The following is an 18,988-nucleotide window of genomic DNA, read 5'->3' on the forward strand; positions in this document are numbered from 1 at the left end:
CATTTCAGAAAAGACATTGGATGGAGAGTCCGATGCCGACACCGGCGCCGTTGGAAACTCGGAACGCTGCTTGGGGGATTCGTCATTTTGGGATATCAGAAGGGCATTTTCGTTAATTTAAGATAAGAATTGCTAAATCACCGGGTGGGATGTTTCAATCCGACCCGTTTTCGAGGCCGAGGGCACGCCGTTACGTGGCTAACGGCGCACGTTCGCTGTAATCTCCATTCGCTTCCTTTGCCACCCCCACCGTCACCACTCCCCTGGGCATGGGAAGCCACTCCACCCCTGGAGCTCATACGACCGCGGTCCCCTCCTCCGCCCGCTCCGCTCACCGCCTCGCACTCCTGTGACCCCCTACTCTCTTCCTCTCTCAGTGTTAAATAAACTCTGATCCCCGACTCATTTCCTCCCTCCTTTTCTTCTCTCTTTTCCATCGCTGGCGAGGGATCGGAGCTCGGACGACGGCGATGGAGGTGGCCATAGAGTCCGGCGGTGTCGCGGGCACGGTTGGAATCTGTGGCCCTCGCTACAGAGGAACAGTGTCTATATAAATGTAGAGAGAAAGGAAAAAGACAGAGGGAATATAATATTCTATTGCGGCGGGGGGAGGCCGAGGGGTGGAGTGGGGAGTTCTTGCTTGCATTGGAGGGGAAAAGAGGGGGTGGACGCTCGCGCACGGCACGGATGCCGAGGGGATCACTTCGCGGAATCCCCTCCTTCGCCTCCAACGCCTCCTTGCCGTATGGCGTAATCCATTCCCCCGCCGATAGTTTCTTTTAAATTCCGCCCCCTTTGGCTTGTTTCGTGCTGGTTTTTGAGGTTTTTGGGCGAGCGGAGGACGAGAGGAGGGCGATCCGGTGAGGATTCCGCTTTTTTAAGGATTTTTAGTTCGTATTTTTAGTTTTTCTTGGTCTTTTGCTGGAATTCTGGCGTTTTGGTGGGATCTATTCCCGATCCGTGGGTGAAAGACTGGATTTCGATGTTGGAGTTGTCATCCGAGGTTGAATAGGGGTTTGGGGAGTTGAATTCACGGTGGTTGTCTACTTGTCTTAGCCTTCCACCGATTCTCCTATTTTTTTCTCTGATATTTAAAGCTAATTTCTTACATTTAAGTTTTCTCTAGCGATCGGAATTGAATTTGAGCTTTTATTTGTTTTAATATTTTAGTTTTTTTTGGTTTAGGATCTTCTCAGTGCCACAAAGAAATCCTTATTATTATTATTATTATTATTATTATTATTATTATTATTATTATTATTTAAATCTTCACTTCCCCGTAAAATTTTCAGAAAAGTCGAAAGGAGCCACCAAAATTTGAGTTCGATCCTCTCAAGTTTGGGGACCGATCTTTGTACCCTTTTCCTGTTTGTTATCAGACATAAATGTTCAAACTGAGAATTTAATTCTGTCTTGATACATTACACTTGCTCGATCTGATTCGAATTTTACTGCAGAGCTGAGTCCCAAGTGGGTGCATCTACTGTGGGCAATTAGGGAAGACGGGTGGATCACTTGAGGAAGGTCAGGGTTCGAGATTTTGAATTATTCTCGGGTCTATGGTTTGGGAGCCGCAGGATGCCATCTAAAGTCATGGATCAGAGGCGCCTGGCTCCATTTGACCTGCCCTCAGAGACGTCTTCCTTCTTTTCCGAGGAACTTCCCTTTCCTGCGGAGGTATGCATTACTTTACTGCTCTTCCTCTTCCAATTCTTACGGCTCTACTGTACTCGAATTTTTGCTAAATTTTTATTATTTTTTGGCTGACACTTGCTTTGTAATTGGGCAGTTTGTTCAATCTTATGTTTGTTTGGATAAAACTGATGGGCGTTTTGTTTTTTAAATAAAATTGGTAAACAGTTTTACAGGTGTATCCTTTAGTTTATGATTTATGTTTGTTGTTTTACCCAATCTGTTTCTTGTATGCAGAGACAGATTGGATTTTGGAAACCTGAGTCCGTGCCTGATCATCATGGTGAGTATAAACAGCTGTCTTTGGCAATTTGGAGCTTTCACCTGTATGCTCCAGAGTTCCTTTTATGATTTGTACTTAATTATCTCATGGAAGTAGCTGGGCAGTTGTACCAAGGCTTCAGATTCCTATTTTAGTCTCTAATGTATTTGTGGAGAACTTTTTTCGGCTGTTTGAACTTCAAGTTTCTATCTCTTTACAGATCATCCTTTGGGACCATTCAGTTGGCTGTTGTAGCTTTCAGGAGATCATTTTCGAAGGCTTTTATTAGGATTTAATTTTTCTCTTCATTGCCATCGATTAGCATGTGAACTATAAAAAGAAAGCTGGACTCGAGGCTCTTTGGAACTGCCTTGATTTTTTTTTTTTTTTGTCACGGGGGGGTTTGCTTTGGATTGTGTTTTGGCTGGATGTATCCAATTTCCAATTTAGCTGCACTGATGGACTAATCTGGTTACTAAAGTGGGTTGTTCTAGCATTCAAATTCGATAAGAACATTGCTAGATAGGGTTTGTGGATTCAATTTGGTAGGAATAAGTTGGAGATTAACTACAAGCAGGGGCATGTTGTCTGCATCTTTATACACTGTATTTGAATGCTGTTTTGCCTTTGTATATTTTCCATTTTTAGCCCAAGGGTTTAATTAATATGAAGTCTGGTTCAATTAATCTTCTGCAGGAACCGAGGGAATGCCATTAATGCTAGGAAGTAAGTCAGTTTCTTCTTCTCCTCTGGAGAAGCTCCATCTAGCTGCAGCAAACTCTGTGCAATGCTTAGAACTTTCATGTCCTGATCTTTTTAAAGATCAGAAAGCTAAGCTCGGTCTTGAGCATCATCTAATGGGACCAGACAGGATTATTAACACATCATTGGCTTCTTGGATGACTGCTAACCATGATTCTGGATCTCGATCTTATCTCTTGGCACAACCTGGATCCTTATTTATGCAGGGGAATGGAGTTATCTTAAATGGGACCTGCTATGAGAATGGGCTTTTGTCAAGTTCCTTTTCAGACATACTCGACAAAAAATGTGCGTCTTTCCTCCCTCTTTTAATATTGCATCTGTAACCTGCTGCCATCTTGGGGGCCTATGTTCTTCTGACGTAAGGCTGCCCCCTTCTGTTTGATGGCATCAGTTTGCTGGGTTCAAATCCCAGTACCAGTATATAACTTCTATTAACTTTTCTGGTGGAGTATTTACTGGACTGCAGAATTAAGTTCTGGGTGATTATGTTGTCATGATTTTAATTTTTCAGTGCATTATGGTTGTGCAGTGAGGTTGTCATCGAACAATGTTCCTTTAGGCCAGTCTGTTGATATGGTGAATTCCAACTTTGGGGATGATGAGCCTTTTGAATCAATGGAAGAAATGGAAGCCCAAACTATTGGAAATCTACTTCCTGATGATGATGATCTGCTTTCTGGTGTTTTTGACAATCTTGGTTATATTGGTCAACCCAGTGGTGGAGATGATATGGATGATGATATATTTTGCAGTGGAGGAGGTATGGAACTTGAAGCTGATGACAATACTAATGGCAATAAAACTTCTGATCTTTTTGGAGGTGGGGCTCAGAATGGTCAGCAAGGGGGACTAAATGGCCCATTTGCTGGTGAACACCCTTATGGTGAACACCCCTCAAGAACACTTTTTGTTAGAAACATCAATAGCAATGTTGAAGATGCTGATTTAAGAGCTCTTTTTGAGGTGCCTCTCTCTCTCTCTCTCTCTCTCTCTCTCTCTCTCTCTCCCCCTCCCCTCCCTCATGCTAGGGTTCTTAAAATTAAGTGGCTTGGCTAACATGTTGTCCAAGCTATCTTGTATCCTTATCATTCTTTTCTGTATTTTTTCAGCAATATGGGGACATACGCACGCTTTATACAGCCTGCAAGCATCGTGGTTTTGTAATGATATCCTACTATGATATAAGGGCCGCAAGGAATGCTATGAGAGCACTTCAAAGCAAGCCACTGAGGCACCGGAAGCTTGACATACACTTCTCTATTCCCAAGGTAACCACTTGCTGCCTAGTTTTTTCTAAGCGAATCCTATATGCATAGCAATTCTTTGGGTTGCGTTTGGTAGCTGGCAATCTATCCAGATTGTTGGCAATTTAATGTGGTAATCTGGATTACTACATTTGATATGTTTTTTGGGTGGTAGTCTAGATTGCCTCATGGGAGGCAATCTGGATTGCTTTAGGGGGGTGGCTATCCAGATTACCACTTCTTTGGTAATGTTGCAATAAAAATTTTGGACAAAATTATTTCTCAAAAAAAATCACATAAAATCCATTGCCCACCCCTCCCCCCTCTGCGTGCGCCCTTGGCCTGCGGCTCCTCCATCTCCCTTTGCCTGCCCACGGCTCCTCTGCCCTTATCCCTCACCACCCCCCATGGCTCCTCCATGCCCATCCCCACCACCTCCATAGCTCCACATGCGCCTACCCCCTCCCTATCCCCCAGTGCCTGCGATTCCCCATACCCCTCAGCCCGCCATTTCTCCGTGCCATCACCACAACCATATCACTCCCGTTACTTCTCACCAGGGAAAAAGAAGAGCATCAGAGCAAAATTATTGGGGGTATTTTGGGAATTTGATTTCATATTACTAATAATTTGATTGTCATACCAAATATATTAATCAAGATTTTCAGTAATTTTACTGCAATATTATCTGTGTGTACCAAATACAGTAATCAACATTACTGGCAATTTAATGATGGCAATATATTTTGAAAGCAATCCACATTATCTTCTAAGATTGCTTAGCGATGCATCAAATGCAACTTTGAAGTTTTGCATTCTATCCTTGCCTGTGATTGTTTTGAGAATGCAGTATCATTTCGCTCATTTGCTTCAAACTTGATCTTTTATTTATGATATACTATTTGAATTTTGCCTAGATACTCATTGAGTGCATGTGTACAAAATATTAGTACTCTATCTAACTAGCTATGCTATGGGGACATGTAAGAAAGGTGCTGATTCTTCAGGTGTCCAACCGTAAAGATATGGCTCTCTAGTGACTAAGTCAAAATTTATGAGTTGTTATTCAGTGCATACAAAAGATGCAGTTTGTATTCATTTCCTCATTGTCTGCAAACGTCCTCCTCTTGCAATCATTCTTATGGGATTGGTTCATTTACAAGTCCTGGTTCACATAACATGCCTCAAGGGGCATGCTTTATTGCTAATAGAAGCCTATGATATGACCTTGTTTGGCTGCTGTGGCAAATGAGATAACCAAGTTGTTCTAGTCCATTTTGCTTGGGCTGCATTATATGTTATTTCAATGCCATACAGGTAGTTGATTGATTCGATCAGGGAGAATGAAGAATTTTCTCAATCTGCTTAACTTGAATCTCTCAAAAGAAAATTAGAAAAAGATGAAAAAATTATGAAAGTAGGTTTTATATCCTTTTTTCTTTCATTAGTGATCCATCCCACTAGTTGAGGTACATAGTCTCCATTTATAATAGTAGTGAGGTCTTTCCTTGTACAATTTGAGTTGGATTCCTCTCCTAGTTTAAATAGGATTAAATTTTTAAAAATAAACATATTATTATAAATAATCATAAAAAATTAAAATTTTACTGAAGATAGATCTCGACTTCTACATTGATTTTGCCTAATGTAGCTTTATCTGTTTCTTCACGGATTGGGAGATAAGCTCGGTCAAAGTCTTTCCCGAAAAGGAAATGTTCGATTTGATTGGCCTGTTGTAGGACCCAAACAATGAAATTTGGTCCATTTCAATCTCCTATAGGATTGGCGTTAAATCAGAGATTTCAAAAATTATTTTGATTTAAAAAAAAAAAGATCATCTTAATCGAGCATTATATGATCAGGTTATAGCCTTCGGAAGTTTGGCTCATGACTTGGCTTCTTGATGTGGTGGATTTCACTTCTGAATCTTGTCTTGCCCCATTCACAGTAGCCACAAAGATCCACGTCGAGTCAGGTGATGCTTCTAGATCAATGATTACTACACTTGATCGTGCTCCTACGTTTAGTGCCTAGCTCCGCCTTTAGATTTAGGAACTTAAGATCAAGCAAGGTTGGTGGTGGCTTAACAATATTTTAATGTGGTCATTTTTCGTGTAGTTGAGATGATGATGATTTGAGATGATGATGATTAAAAAACTGCAGCATAATAACTGACCCCTTGAACCAGCCTTGATACATATTAAGAAAATTAGTAGTAATGTTAAACTTTACATGTTTTACTGCAAGCCCCAACTGTGGCCATAAAGATGATGATACCATCATAAAGTATGGATTCTCAAGGAGTGTGCAAGTATTTTGAGCATTTGGCCGTGAGCAACTGCATTTTTTAAAATTAATAAAACTTGTGCTAATCATTATTTTAGTCTTGATATATGTAGAAATGCCAAAAGTAGACATATGAGGAAACCCACAATTGGATTGTCCAGGTAACATGGTTATTAGTGACTAGTCTCCTTTCTTATTTATATCAGCTGGTGATTTACTTGCATACCGCACTATATCTTGTGACACAGTAATCATCCCATATGGTCTCCAGATTTATCAAATAAAGCGATACTTGATCCCCTTGCTTTTTTTGTTGTTTCCTTTCTCTTTCCTACTTGCATGGGGAATATGAGTTGGAATAGGTTACTCTCTTTATTTTCCTTGCAGAAGGTGTTCCATGTTGCTTGAAAAATTCATGGACATAACCTGAAAAATAAATGCCAAACTGTTGTACCATGGATGAAAAATGAGTTGAAATGACCGTTTTTACTTAAGCTCTCTCTATTTTCCTCACTGAAGGTGTTTCATGTTGCTTGAAAAATTCATAGACATGTGGTATGAAAAATAAGGGCCCAAACCTTCCTTTTATCATGGATGGAAGCCTCCTACATCTTAGTTTCTGTTTTATGAATCTACACCTTGGAAAACTTGATCAGGGTGGCCAACCACCCTTTTCTATTTTATGTTTACTGATACCTATATCTGAAAATTTTGGATACATCCAGCATCGTGTGGGTGCTCTCCTGAATCATCATATTTTAGAATAATTTGGCTGTTTGACCATTTGCATGAACTTGGCTTCACCATATACATGATTTGAAAATGTCTTTAGAAGACCAATAACACTTATGAGTGCTAGTGGATTTTTAAATGATGTCCAGATGCTGCCATTAGAGCAAAGAATCTGCTGAGTAGAGTTCTTATATAATAAATCTGTCTCATGATTATGAAGCAGTGGTCTTAGCTAAATGTCTTTCTCTAGTGGGGATTTCCTTCTCCATGCTGGAGTGCAGAATGACTTTCTAGCTGGCACATTTCCATCTCTCATTCCTTGGTTAGCCAAACTTAAGATGCCACAGTCCACTGAAGACTGGACTAGTTTTAATGCCTTCCACTAGTGGGAAGTCATGTCAAATGTGCCTCTTTATATCCTTTGCCTGGCATAGTTGGTATGTTGTTTCTGTAGTATAGTTGTCAATACCTTCATTAAAATAGAGTGTTTTAAGCAAAAGAAATGTAGAAATTGCATGTAGGGTGCAAACAAAATATATGTGGAAACTGCACTTAGCATGATAGATGTTTTTATTCACCTTGACATGGATGATCTTGTTGATAAAGGCTAGTTGAGCATGTATGTAGATGCACTAAACTCAGCCTTATTATTCTGATACTTTTCGTTTTGTAAGATGAGATGCCTCTCCATTTTTGGTTCCTTTTGCCCTCATGTTTATGCGCATGCCTAACTTTATATATTCATGTCCTGATGCTGCACTATTTTTTTACTTAGGACAACCCTTCAGAGAAAGATATTAACCAGGGAACACTGGTGGTATTCAACCTTGATTCCTCTGTTTCAAATGATGATCTTCGTCAGATATTTGGTGTGTATGGTGAAGTCAAAGAGGTTAGATTGATTGCAAACCCTGATGCTGAGCTTCCTTGAAGTTCCATTTAAATGAGATATAAGTCAATATAGTTTTTGTTTGCAGATCCGTGAAACTCCTCACAAGCATCACCATAAATTCATAGAGTTTTATGACGTTAGAGCTGCCGAAGCTGCTCTTCGTGCTCTAAACAGGAGTGATATTGCAGGAAAGAAAATTAAGCTTGAGCCTAGCCGCCCTGGAGGTGCAAGACGGTGGTATTGTCCAAGCAGACTCGCTTGTTTTTTCCATCCTTTTAGACATGCTCCTCTTTTCGCATTAAGCTCAGAAAATGCATGTTATATATTAAATGATGTTTATCATTTACTTGATTGTTCCTTTTGTTTTTCTTTCTGGAAAGATGATAATGAAAGTATGGTCTGTGATGCTACCAAGACAAAACCCAGAAATCATAATCAGTCATATGGTTTCTTAGTGTTGTTAATGGTATATGTCGAAATTGCATGTTGAATTGAATATTATTTTTCAGGCTGAGGTTTTGAATATTAGGAGCTATTTCTAGCTCCAGGAATTCTTGATATTTTATTTGTGACAGTTTTGTTTCTATCCTTTATCAAGATTATCTTTTGAATATAATCAAATTACTTAATAGATATTGCCTCCAAATAGTTTGGAAAGGCTTGATGGTTATGATTATGGGGCAGATATTCCCTGTTTGAGTACTTGATTTCTTATTGATCTCTTTTGCTATCCGTCCATCTGTCAAATCTTCTGCTTGATTGAGATCCAGTGGCGCAACAGAGTTTTGGTTGTTAATTGATGCATGCAGAACTTTAGAATATATATCCAGCAGCTAAATACCAATTCATATGATTGCAAAAATTGTGCATTAGAAATTTGACCTATTCTGTTATGTTCATCATTTTCTAAAACTTGCCATATGTAGATATAAGTTTTGGATTCTTCAATGGTTAAACCTAAACTTTTGCCTTTATGTATATAAAATTTATTTCTGCACTTGACCATAGTATTTAGGATTTGGTTGAGTTTGGACAAGATGTGTGAGGCTTATGAAACCATTGCAAAATCTTCCAAGCCCATTAGATCATATACTGTTATGCCAAGTAATTCTTTGTATTCATGCAAATTGTGATTTGCACTCATTTGAAGTGCTAGATCCTAGTCTGACTATCAACTAAACAAGTTGATTGCTAACAGCTAGTGCTAGTCTTGGTAAGGTTTGTTCATTTTGTTGTCAAGCAGAGCTTGAGTAGAGGATTGGTACCCAGTCTTTGGCTCAGTTAAACTTGATAAACTATTTTAGACATTTATCATGACATATGTTGCATACAATGATTTCAGTTGTGCTTAGAAACACCACACTTATCAGACTGAGACCTGCTGACCAAGATTAGCTCTCCATATGAAGTGACAGAGGAGTATCTTGGAATCCATGCTTGTCGATCTGTCGGTCAGACAGCTAAGTTCTTGCTCTCAATAGATATAAGGTAGCCAATTTTCTGGAGTGTGACTTAGAAATCTGGCTCTAAAGAGATTTGTCACTTGTCAGGTATGGAGGTGTGCAGATTGGCAGTTTACCTCACAAGTTGTTTCTGCACAGACCATGTTCATCCTGATAGTAAAGGATTCGAGTTCAAGCTTGTATTTTGGGCTTGAAATCATTACCATGTGGAGCTTGGCCTTAGCATTGACTGGTGGCTTAAGCTAGGTCTAGCTCGCTTTAGTTTGGCACAATTGTTCTCCTATTTCCTGGTTACTTCCTACATTCATGGATTACTTTCTTCATCTCTTTCGTTTGCTTTAGTTTGGCACAATTGTTCTCCTATATCCTGGCTACTTCCTACATTCATGGATTACTTTCTTCATCTCTTTCGTTTGGTAACAAGAATCCAGTTTACCTTTCATCCAAAACAAATTTGAACATAGCTTTACATCAGCATTCTAATACCATATTCAGACTATTCTGACCTATCATTGTTTTTTTTTAATTTCTGACTTGTCCCATCTACCGCCATTTCTTCTTCTATGTTTCTTCAGAGTGTTGGAGTGTGTTTATGGAGATCAAAAATTTCTTCCAATCTAATTGGTTCTAGACAATCTTTATAGGAGCTTTTATCATCCAAATAGATATACCATGATAGTATTGTTATTCAATGTTGTTAACATTGGCATCATATTGGCAACTGCGGAGGGGGTCAAATTGGTTTGGATTGTGGATCAAATCACAAATCTTAAGGATTTTTCCAATTTCTTTTAACATAAAAATAAGGTTGAAACAACGTAAAGTGTGAGAAGCATAACTAATTTTGATTTTAACAAATAATTGGTAAGAAACCATCATACAGGCACATAAAAAGTTCACTTTCTAACAACCATAATCTCATAAATATCATGTCCAAGAAGAAAATAAGATATTTATAGTTTTATTTCGCCATGTCTGTTTAATAGAGTATCTTAATTTGAGATATTTAACCCAAAAATTATGTGTATAGATGTTGGCTTTTTGTAGGAGTTGAGTTTTAAAAATGGTAGAAGAGATAACTCTAGGTTTTACTATATTTGCTGCAAACCAACTAAATCAATTTTTATTCAGTTTAAAGTTGAAAATTTAAAGGAAATTGCTGATTTGATGTGTTCAAAATTCATCAATGATGAATTGACTATTGTAAAAGTCAAGAAGATTATTTGATTTTAAAGCATGAATATAAAGCTTTAGTTTGTATGAACATGTGGACATTACCCTTACGTGTTGAGAGGTTGTTTCCATGTTTTATATCCATGATGCCCAGGTTACAATAGAGCAATCTTATTGTTGCATCAAGGCCCACCCTCCCATCCAAATATAAAATCGTATGATCCATATTTACTCTAATCTGGGGGTTTGATTCGTATCATTGAGAGCCATCATGATCTAGATCATATGATCCAGGTCATGGATTGTAAGATCTTGATAGCATTGCTATTATTGCATTTCATGTGAAGCTGGAATAGCTACCATTGCTACTCTTGGCCATGGTTTTGATGTTGTAGCTTGAAACCGTAGGAAACTGCTACTTCTAGCCAGGTTTCGAAGACTGATACTGGTGTGCATATTGGTGCTTAACTGGTATGGGTGCATTGAGTGTTGACACGGTACATTCATCCATTACCTAATGTCAATATGGTGAGTGTACTGAGTATTACTCTACCATTCTAGTATAGAATTGCCTAGTATGGTACCTATGAACCATGCTTCTAGCAACAGCATTAGGGATGGCGCCGGGGTGGGGTATGCCATTATTCGCACTTGCCCTGCGATGGGGAACCACATAGATGTCCTCCATTGGTACCTGCATCAGGATAGGTTGGAGCACCTCAAACCTGCCCTACAAGTATACTTAAATCCACAAACTCACCCTGCCCTACCTAGAGTTAGATGGGGGAGGTTGGGGTGGGGAAAACTGCAAAAATCATCTTTTTTTCTTAGCATGCAAATCAAACAAACAAACAGTCTTAGTACCTCATAGGACATTAAACCATCTAAGATTCCAAGATGTAAAACAGAAAAAAAATGAAATATTCAACAATAATGCAAAAAATAAATAGAAATATTGTTCTTGAGGAAATCAAAAGTTTCCTTAAACTCAGAAAGCAAACTAATAAGAAAGGGTATTTTAGTAAATATCTATTCCATTTCCTGCCTCCACCTCAAACCTGCTGTGTTTTATCGTAAATGCCTATTCCCATCCCTGACTCTAAATGGGTTGGGTAAAACCCACCCTATTAGGGTTTGGTAGGGTTGAGCACCCAACCAAGGAAATGTAGATTGCTGCCCCTGAACAGAGCTAGGTGAGCCCATGTGAGTGCGGCTGATTGACCCCCTTTTGTGAAAAGTAACTAATGATAAACAGATATTTAGAACATCAACCAAAAAAAAAAAACACTTATAATCTCAGCATCGTTTCTTCACACAGATGGTTGTCTTAAGCCTTGCTCTGTTTCTGGTCAAATGGTTTTTCAATGGCCAATCAATGAGTTTTTTCTACTGACTATTAGATGAAAATACCATAAAACATAATGTTAGTTGTATGTATTAAAATGCATGAGGATCACATTCAGCTTTGCCAATTTGGCTAATGAATCATCCCTAAAAGATGAATGTAAGACCTTAGGTTAGGGGTTGTCTTCATCTTGCTTATCCAGATGCTTGGTGTCTAAGTAAATATTTTAGGATTGCTACCATATTGCATTGGCTTAAATTACTTAACTAATAGGGAACATCTTTATAGATGGCAAGTTAGTTCTAGGTTTCTTTACAAGCCTCGACGCTGAAAATTTCTTGGTTAGGAATTTACCGGCAATTCAGGGAGGGTTAATTACTTGACAACTACTGTGAATCATATGCACAAAGTTGACTTGTCCATATCCAAACCTTTTGGATGAGTTATGATTGGATGACAACAAACTACAACAATGATGAGAAATATTTAAAAATGATGAATATTAAAATTTCATAAATTGGAATAGTTGACTTGGACATATAGTTTGTAAGTGGCAATGAAGTCTACGGCAAATTGTGTAACAACATAATTCATACACCTTGTTAACCTAAACACTTACTACATGGCCAATTGATATTTTAGGGAGATTTATTAAAACCAAAGATGACCTATTAATTTATATGGGTTAAGATTGTATAATGCTAGTGTAAATGAGGCACAAAAGGGTTTGTAAGGGTACTAATGACCAATGTAAAGCCAAGCTAAGTATAATGACCTAGGACCTTATCCAAAATGGCTAGCCAAAAGGTGTTATTTAGATTCCTTGGCCTATATAAGTACCCAAGATCTTGTTGTTGCGTTAGCGATATAGGATTAAATACACCCACGTGATTCCTTACATTCTTCTCTTGTTTAAGCCCTTGCATCTTTTCCAGGCTAAGGGACCAAATCTAGTCAAATTCAATCACAGTGCTGTGGTTAGCCTCAAAAAAATCCATCATGCTATAGCATCTCCCACTCTACTTTGGCCATGGGTCAGATCCTCTTTGATACCATTCAAAGCAATCTAGGACTTTATCCAAAAAGACTAGCAAAAAAGTATTATTTGGATTCCACGGCCTGTGTATATATGGGGACCCATGCGGGTGTGTTTCATCCTACATCAGTTATGCATTGGGGAGATATTGGGTACTTATACAGAGCCAATGAACTCAAGTAACATCTTCTTGCTACCTTTTTAGGTTAAGATCCTATGTTGTTATACTCAAGCTTGCTGTAAAATTTCATGGGTTAGACATTGGCTTTATGCTTCTGTAATTCTTTATAAGAAGATCGGCTTGTCTTAGATAATTTGATATAAGGACAACTTAACTTCCACTCTTTTTAAAAAAAATTGTAAAGCTCATGACTTGATATCATCAAAAATTTTAAACTAATTATTTATGCATTGAAAGAATATTAATAAGCGAGCCAAGCTTTGAACAGCTGTTCTCAAGCTTGTGTCAAGCTTGCCAAGTGTGAACAGCTTCGTACTCCACTCTTCTTGTGGCTTCTTTGTGCCCCTACTTAAAAGATTGTTGGCTTAATACACATCATAAGGTAATTCTGATCAAATCCACTATAGAGTTTGTGTCAATTTATACCTATATTTGATTGCAGATATGATTCCAGACTTTTTGAGCCTGATCTTGTGCGTTGTTGTGCACCATTTGTGGATGTAGGAAGTTGGTAGCCAGTGATAGAAAAATTACCTGACCTGAACTGGTAGTCTTTAATAATTTAATTCTGACCTTGAAACAGACCTGATGTGAGTCTTGATTTCAACACCTATTTTTCCTATAGCATCAACCATGACATGGGCACATGCATTTTTCCTTACTGGTACCAGAGTACGTTATAAGAATAAAGTTCCATCAGTGAAACCATCAGTAAAGCAAGACCCTCAGACAGGCTGTGTGATTCTTAATGCTTGCCATGCTTTCCTTTAGTTTTTCCTAATATGAGGACATGAACTCCTTGCAAAGTGCAACTTATCTGTTTAAAGCATAAGGTAAATATGGAATAGCAAGAACTTATGTCTTTAAAGCATATTTGAGAAACCAGATACCATATCTTTTGCATATTTAAGAAATATTAGTTTCTGTCAACTCAAGGAATTTTAAGTATTGCAAGTCAGTTTCATTATTTTTTTTTTAAAAAAAAATCCTACATACAATGAGACTTCTTCTGAGGGATTTGGCTTGATTTAGATTAGGAAATGTGAGGGACATTGAAGCGGTCACCAATTATAAAGTACATGGTTTTGATTTGATTATTTTAGCATCCATGCCAATTCCTCGCCAAGTTCTTCTAGTTTAGCCTTAACGTATTAAAACCCTAACTCTGTAATAGCACAGTGATATGAAGCATTTTATAATAAAAATGTTTTCTTTTATATATTCTGAATATGGAATATTTTTAATGGCTGGTCCAATTTTATATTGAGGACAAAATCTATCTTGTATGACTTGCACCTACAACATTCTTGAGTTATTTTACTGCATAATTTATGAGCTCTTCTATCATTGTTTGCTCTTCTTGGAGTGTTAGCTGCAGAATGTTGTTAAGGGCTTCATTTTCCTTTTTCAGTGTAACTGCCAATTGGAGATGTGCTTGTTTTTTGTGCTCTTATAGTTGGCAGTACATATATTCAAATAACATTTATTCCTCTGTTATTGTTTTGTTTGTTAATCTATTTCTTTGAAGTTTAAATTTGTATTTTCTTTGTGGATATTAATTATTGTTTCTTTATGCCAGCAGCTTAATGCAGCAGTTATCTCCAGAGTTGGAGCAGGAAGAGCTGAAAGGAGGCAGGCAGGGCAGTCCTAATAACTCTCCATCAGAATGCTTTGGTATGAAATTTGGCACCTGTTTACCTGTTTGTTGATGATATGCCCTCCTGACATTTCCTTTTCTGATATCAGATTTAGTTTATGGCTTGTATATTGCAACTCACCTGTCAGTTTTCTCCAGGATCCATCCCTCTTGGTCCAATTACGTCAAATGGTCTTGAAAATGGAGCCAGCCAGGGCCCACATTCTGCAGCCCGAGGACCAATTAATCCATTTTTGGAATCCACATTTCATGGAATATCCTCCAGTGTACCTCAGAGTCTATCCTCCCCTGCTGGAATAGCATCAGTAGGTAACCCCAACAATCAATCCATCCATGATGAGCTCAGCTACTCACTGGGTCAATTGAGCTTCGGATTTCAAAGTTTGCAAGGTTACCATCCTCATTCACTTCCAGAGTATCCCAATGGATTAAGCAATGGAATCCCGTACAGCTCCTCAAATACTATGTCATCTATCAATGTCAATATCAATTCCAAGCCTGCTGAGGAAAATGATAACAGGCATTTTCATAGAGTAGGCTCTGGAAGCCTTAATGGTCATTGCTTTGACCATAGTGAAGGTGGTAAGTGGAATAACCATTTATTTATTTGCACTACTGTCATTTCCCTTTGAGTACAATTCTGAGCTTTATTTGTTAAGGAATGAGTTTTGGCCACTGAGCATGATGTCAGTGTGACTGCTCATCTATTTTCTGCTCAAACCAAAAGCCTTGTAATCTCAGTTTGATGATTAAAAAAAAGAAAGCTATCTGCTTTGTTGAAATTCTTGCTTATGATAGGTAATGTATAAATATAGAATTTTTTGGTGTATCTTTATTTTTATTTCTGGCTGATTTATGAATAATAGTTCCCTTGGTTTGCAGCATTTGGAGTTTCTGGAAATGGAAGCTGCCCTCTTGATCGACGTCAGTATGCTTGGAATAATTCAAATGCATTCCACCATCACCCCCCTGGCCCCATGCTATGGCCCAATTCACCATCATTTGTGAACAGTGTGCCTGCTCATCCCCCACCTCAGATGCATGGACTTCCAGGAGTTCCATCTCATATGGTGAATACTGTTCTACCTTTTCACCACCATCATGTCGGTTCAGCACCTGCCATCAATCCATCTCTTTGGGATAGGCGACATGGCTATGCAGGGGATTCCACAGATATACCTACTTTTCATCCAGGATCTCTTGGAACTATGGGGTTTCCTGGCAGCCCTCAGTTGCATGCGCTGGAACTTGCTACTCGCAACATCTTTCCTCATGCTAGTGGGAGCTGCATGGATCCTTCTCTTTCTCCAGCACATGTTGGCATTCCTTCGCTCCAGCAAAGGTGTCACATGTTCCATGGAAGGAACCCCATGATTGCTATGCCTGCCTCATTTGATGCTCCTACTGATCGTATTAGGAGTCGAAGAAGTGAAGCAAGTGCAAATCAGGGTGATAACAAAAAGCAATATGAACTTGATATTGAACGCATTGCCCATGGAGAAGACTCTCGAACAACACTTATGATTAAAAACATTCCCAACAAGTATGTGGATCAGAGATGTTGGTTTCCTATATAATTGTGAATATTTTCTCTAAGGGCCTGTTTGGATTTTGCTGTAGAATTGGGTTGAAAATCTTGTAGAATTTGTGGATTGGGCCAGTACAACCAGCATGATCACAAGCTATATGCTGGGCTAGGCAAAATATTCAGAAATAGCTTTGGAGTATCTTCTTTTTCTCCCTATAGGATTTCAGCCACTCTAAAGCTACTTCTGAGTATTTTATGAATATAGGCCTAACCTAGCATAAGCCTGTGATCTTGCTGGTTGTGTTGGCCCAATCCATGAATCCTACAGGATTTTTAGCCCAATCCTGTAGGAAAATCCAAACAGACCCTAATTTTCCAATCCTTGAATCCTAAACTGTTTTGAACCCCTGGTAAACAGATACACCTCGAAGATGCTTTTGGCTGCTATTGATGAACATCATCGAGGAACTTATGATTTTATCTATTTGCCCATTGACTTTAAGGTAAGTAACATTTTTAGTAAACAGAATCCTTGTCATCACTTGCTATGTAGATATTCACTTTCCATTATTGATGCATCTAATTGTGTTTTTCACCTCCTAATCCTTTCCAGAACAAATGCAATGTGGGCTATGCTTTTATCAACATGATCGATCCTCAGCATATAATTCCATTTTATCAGGTTTGGTTTGCTGCACCTCATCATATGGACAATGCAAGAATAAGATGAATATTATGTTTATGGTCATATCCACTTACATCGATTTAGCAATGGTAGAATCACATTTTAAGCATGTTTAAAGATTGCTCTTGTTTTATATTGGCTTTTGTATATAGGTTTCTATGGGCATATTCTGTGTTCTTTTGACATCACTAGTCTGCTTAACTTTTATCATGAAACTAATATTCCTTCTGTGTACATGATCTCTCTCTCTCTCTCTCTCTGATACGAGCATTCTAGCTTAGTGTAGCACCAGCACATCACTTGACATTTATGCCCCAAAAATAAAATTGCTGAGAGAATTGGTTGATTGTCTGCAGACATTTAATGGTAAGAAATGGGAGAAGTTCAACAGTGAAAAGGTGGCATCACTTGCATATGCCAGAATCCAAGGGAAAGCAGCTCTTATTGCTCATTTCCAGAATTCAAGTCTCATGAATGAGGACAAACGGTGTCGTCCTATTCTCTTCCATTCAGATGGTCCTAATGCAGGGGATCAGGTACTAACTATCATTTCATATTAATAGATCCAGTTTTTATATTTTTTCTTTTTTATAATATCCCCTAATACATCTACCCCCCTCCATTTTATTGCCTCTCCATAAATTCTATGTCATTGACAAATTCATTAAATTTGTCATCCATAAATTATTAATGTGTTGTTTGTTTAGGATTAATATCGGTTGGATTTTCAATGTGTCCCTCTAACTAATGCCAATCTTATGACTTTGGTCAGCTGCCTATGGTATCTTGGATTTCATATTTGCATTTGATAGTTTTCTGGCTTTCCCTTGCCTTCTGGGTGCATGGTAGAGTGCAATCAGCAACCAATCATGAATTAACCTCACCTTATTGGGGATCATAATTGCTAAAAGTTTCATACGGTTTTCTCAACTTTTCTCCTTATACTGGGGTTTTTTAATATATCAAACTTCAAGCACTAAAGGCTTTCCTTTTGCAGGAGCCCTTCCCTATGGGGGAGAACATCCGGTCCAGGTCTGGCAGATCAAGGACAGCCGGTGATGAAGAGGGCCATCATGGAAATCCATCGACCTCTGCAAATGGAGAAACTTCTTGCAGTGGAGTGGGCTCTCCTTCAGATTCCACCAAGGACTTGGAATGACCAAACCACTCACCCAGGGGAAACTAACCTTAAAGACCAAAACTGTAACAAAATCTCGTCTCCGATTTTCCTCCATTTCTTTTTTTTTTTTTTTTTTTTTTGTGTCCAGAATTCATAGTGATAACTTGTGTGGCATGGTGGGCTGCCGATTTTCACCGTCAGGTGCTGTAGATTGCATCACCAAGTGAGTGAGAGAGGGACTTCTAATTTTCCTTGGATTATATATTCAGTAACCGAAGACGGAAAGGCCAAAGATGCAGGGAGAGCTTTGAGGTTTTGGATGGACGTAAGAGGGGTAAACAGTGTACAGGAGTTTCGAGAAAGCAAGGACAACAGAATTTTCACAGTTATGCGGTTTGAGAAGGTTTTCTCTGCATTTTCTTTCCTTTTAATATTTTGGTTTTGCTTGTGTTTTTGAGTCTGCGAAACCCAGCATGTGAAGGGCTCTGTTTTTCAGCTGGGTTAATTGTCCCTGTAGGGGTCCACCTGGCTTATCATTAATATTACATGTTTGTTTTCTTATTTATACATCTATGAAGCATGAATTTTGTAGTGCTGGGGTCTACTGCTATGTCTGCTTTTCATCATTGGTGTTTATATTACTGCTTTAGTATTTGTTTTTGATCTCTTTTTCTTTTCTACCGCCTGGAGTTGGTGAATGCCTGTGTGGAAGCCATGAGTACCAAAGATTTATGTTTTGACGGGTTTAGGAATAAAAACAGCTCACATACGGTGGCCGGATGTTTGGGAGGAGAAAATTAGATAGATTGATGTCTGATACTGATATTATGATTATGGATGTGGTTGTCTATATCCTGAATTCCTGATAGCTTAACGGGTATGAACCCATCAAATTCGCAGTCTTTAAGATAATGGATCTCAATTTGG

The 18,988-nt window shown here is 38.5% G+C and overlaps 1 protein-coding gene across 8 annotated transcripts; it reads left to right on the forward strand.

Moving 5' to 3' along the window:
* Positions 1–232: 232 nt before the first annotated feature.
* On the forward strand, positions 233–18,652 carry LOC105060415 (protein MEI2-like 4). 8 transcript variants are annotated; one of them, XM_073262117.1, is made up of 16 exons: positions 234–860; positions 1,458–1,677; positions 1,930–1,975; positions 2,651–3,004; positions 3,249–3,682; positions 3,829–3,987; positions 7,757–7,873; positions 7,959–8,110; positions 14,651–14,745; positions 14,867–15,310; positions 15,611–16,271; positions 16,675–16,759; positions 16,870–16,938; positions 17,298–17,477; positions 17,939–18,144; positions 18,263–18,652. In XM_073262117.1, the coding sequence occupies exons 2-15, from the start codon at positions 1,579–1,581 to the stop codon at positions 18,098–18,100; spliced, it is 3,057 nt and encodes a 1,018-aa protein (XP_073118218.1). In that variant the 5' UTR covers positions 234–860; positions 1,458–1,578; the 3' UTR covers positions 18,101–18,144; positions 18,263–18,652. The 8 variants fall into 8 exon arrangements, with proteins under 8 accessions (XP_073118230.1, XP_073118218.1, XP_073118210.1 ...); XM_073262129.1 differs by having other exon boundaries at positions 233–349; positions 17,939–18,652; XM_073262109.1 differs by having other exon boundaries at positions 235–860; positions 17,939–18,652.
* The last annotated feature ends 336 nt before the right edge of the window (positions 18,653–18,988 follow it).

Source organism: Elaeis guineensis, chromosome 1 (assembly GCF_000442705.2).
Source record: "Elaeis guineensis isolate ETL-2024a chromosome 1, EG11, whole genome shotgun sequence".
NCBI classification, from domain to species: domain Eukaryota; kingdom Viridiplantae; phylum Streptophyta; class Magnoliopsida; order Arecales; family Arecaceae; genus Elaeis; species Elaeis guineensis.

Excerpts from the sequence above, each read along its gene's own strand:
- LOC105060415 (XM_073262129.1), top strand. The coding sequence starts at position 1,579 with ATGCCATCTAAAGTCATGGATCAGAGGCGCCTGGCTCCATTTGACCTG. Across the intron at positions 1,678-1,929 it reads AACTTCCCTTTCCTGCGGAG|AGACAGATTGGATTTTGGAA; the intron begins GTATGCATTACT and ends TCTTGTATGCAG. Across the intron at positions 16,939-17,297 it reads ATATAATTCCATTTTATCAG|ACATTTAATGGTAAGAAATG; the intron begins GTTTGGTTTGCT and ends GATTGTCTGCAG.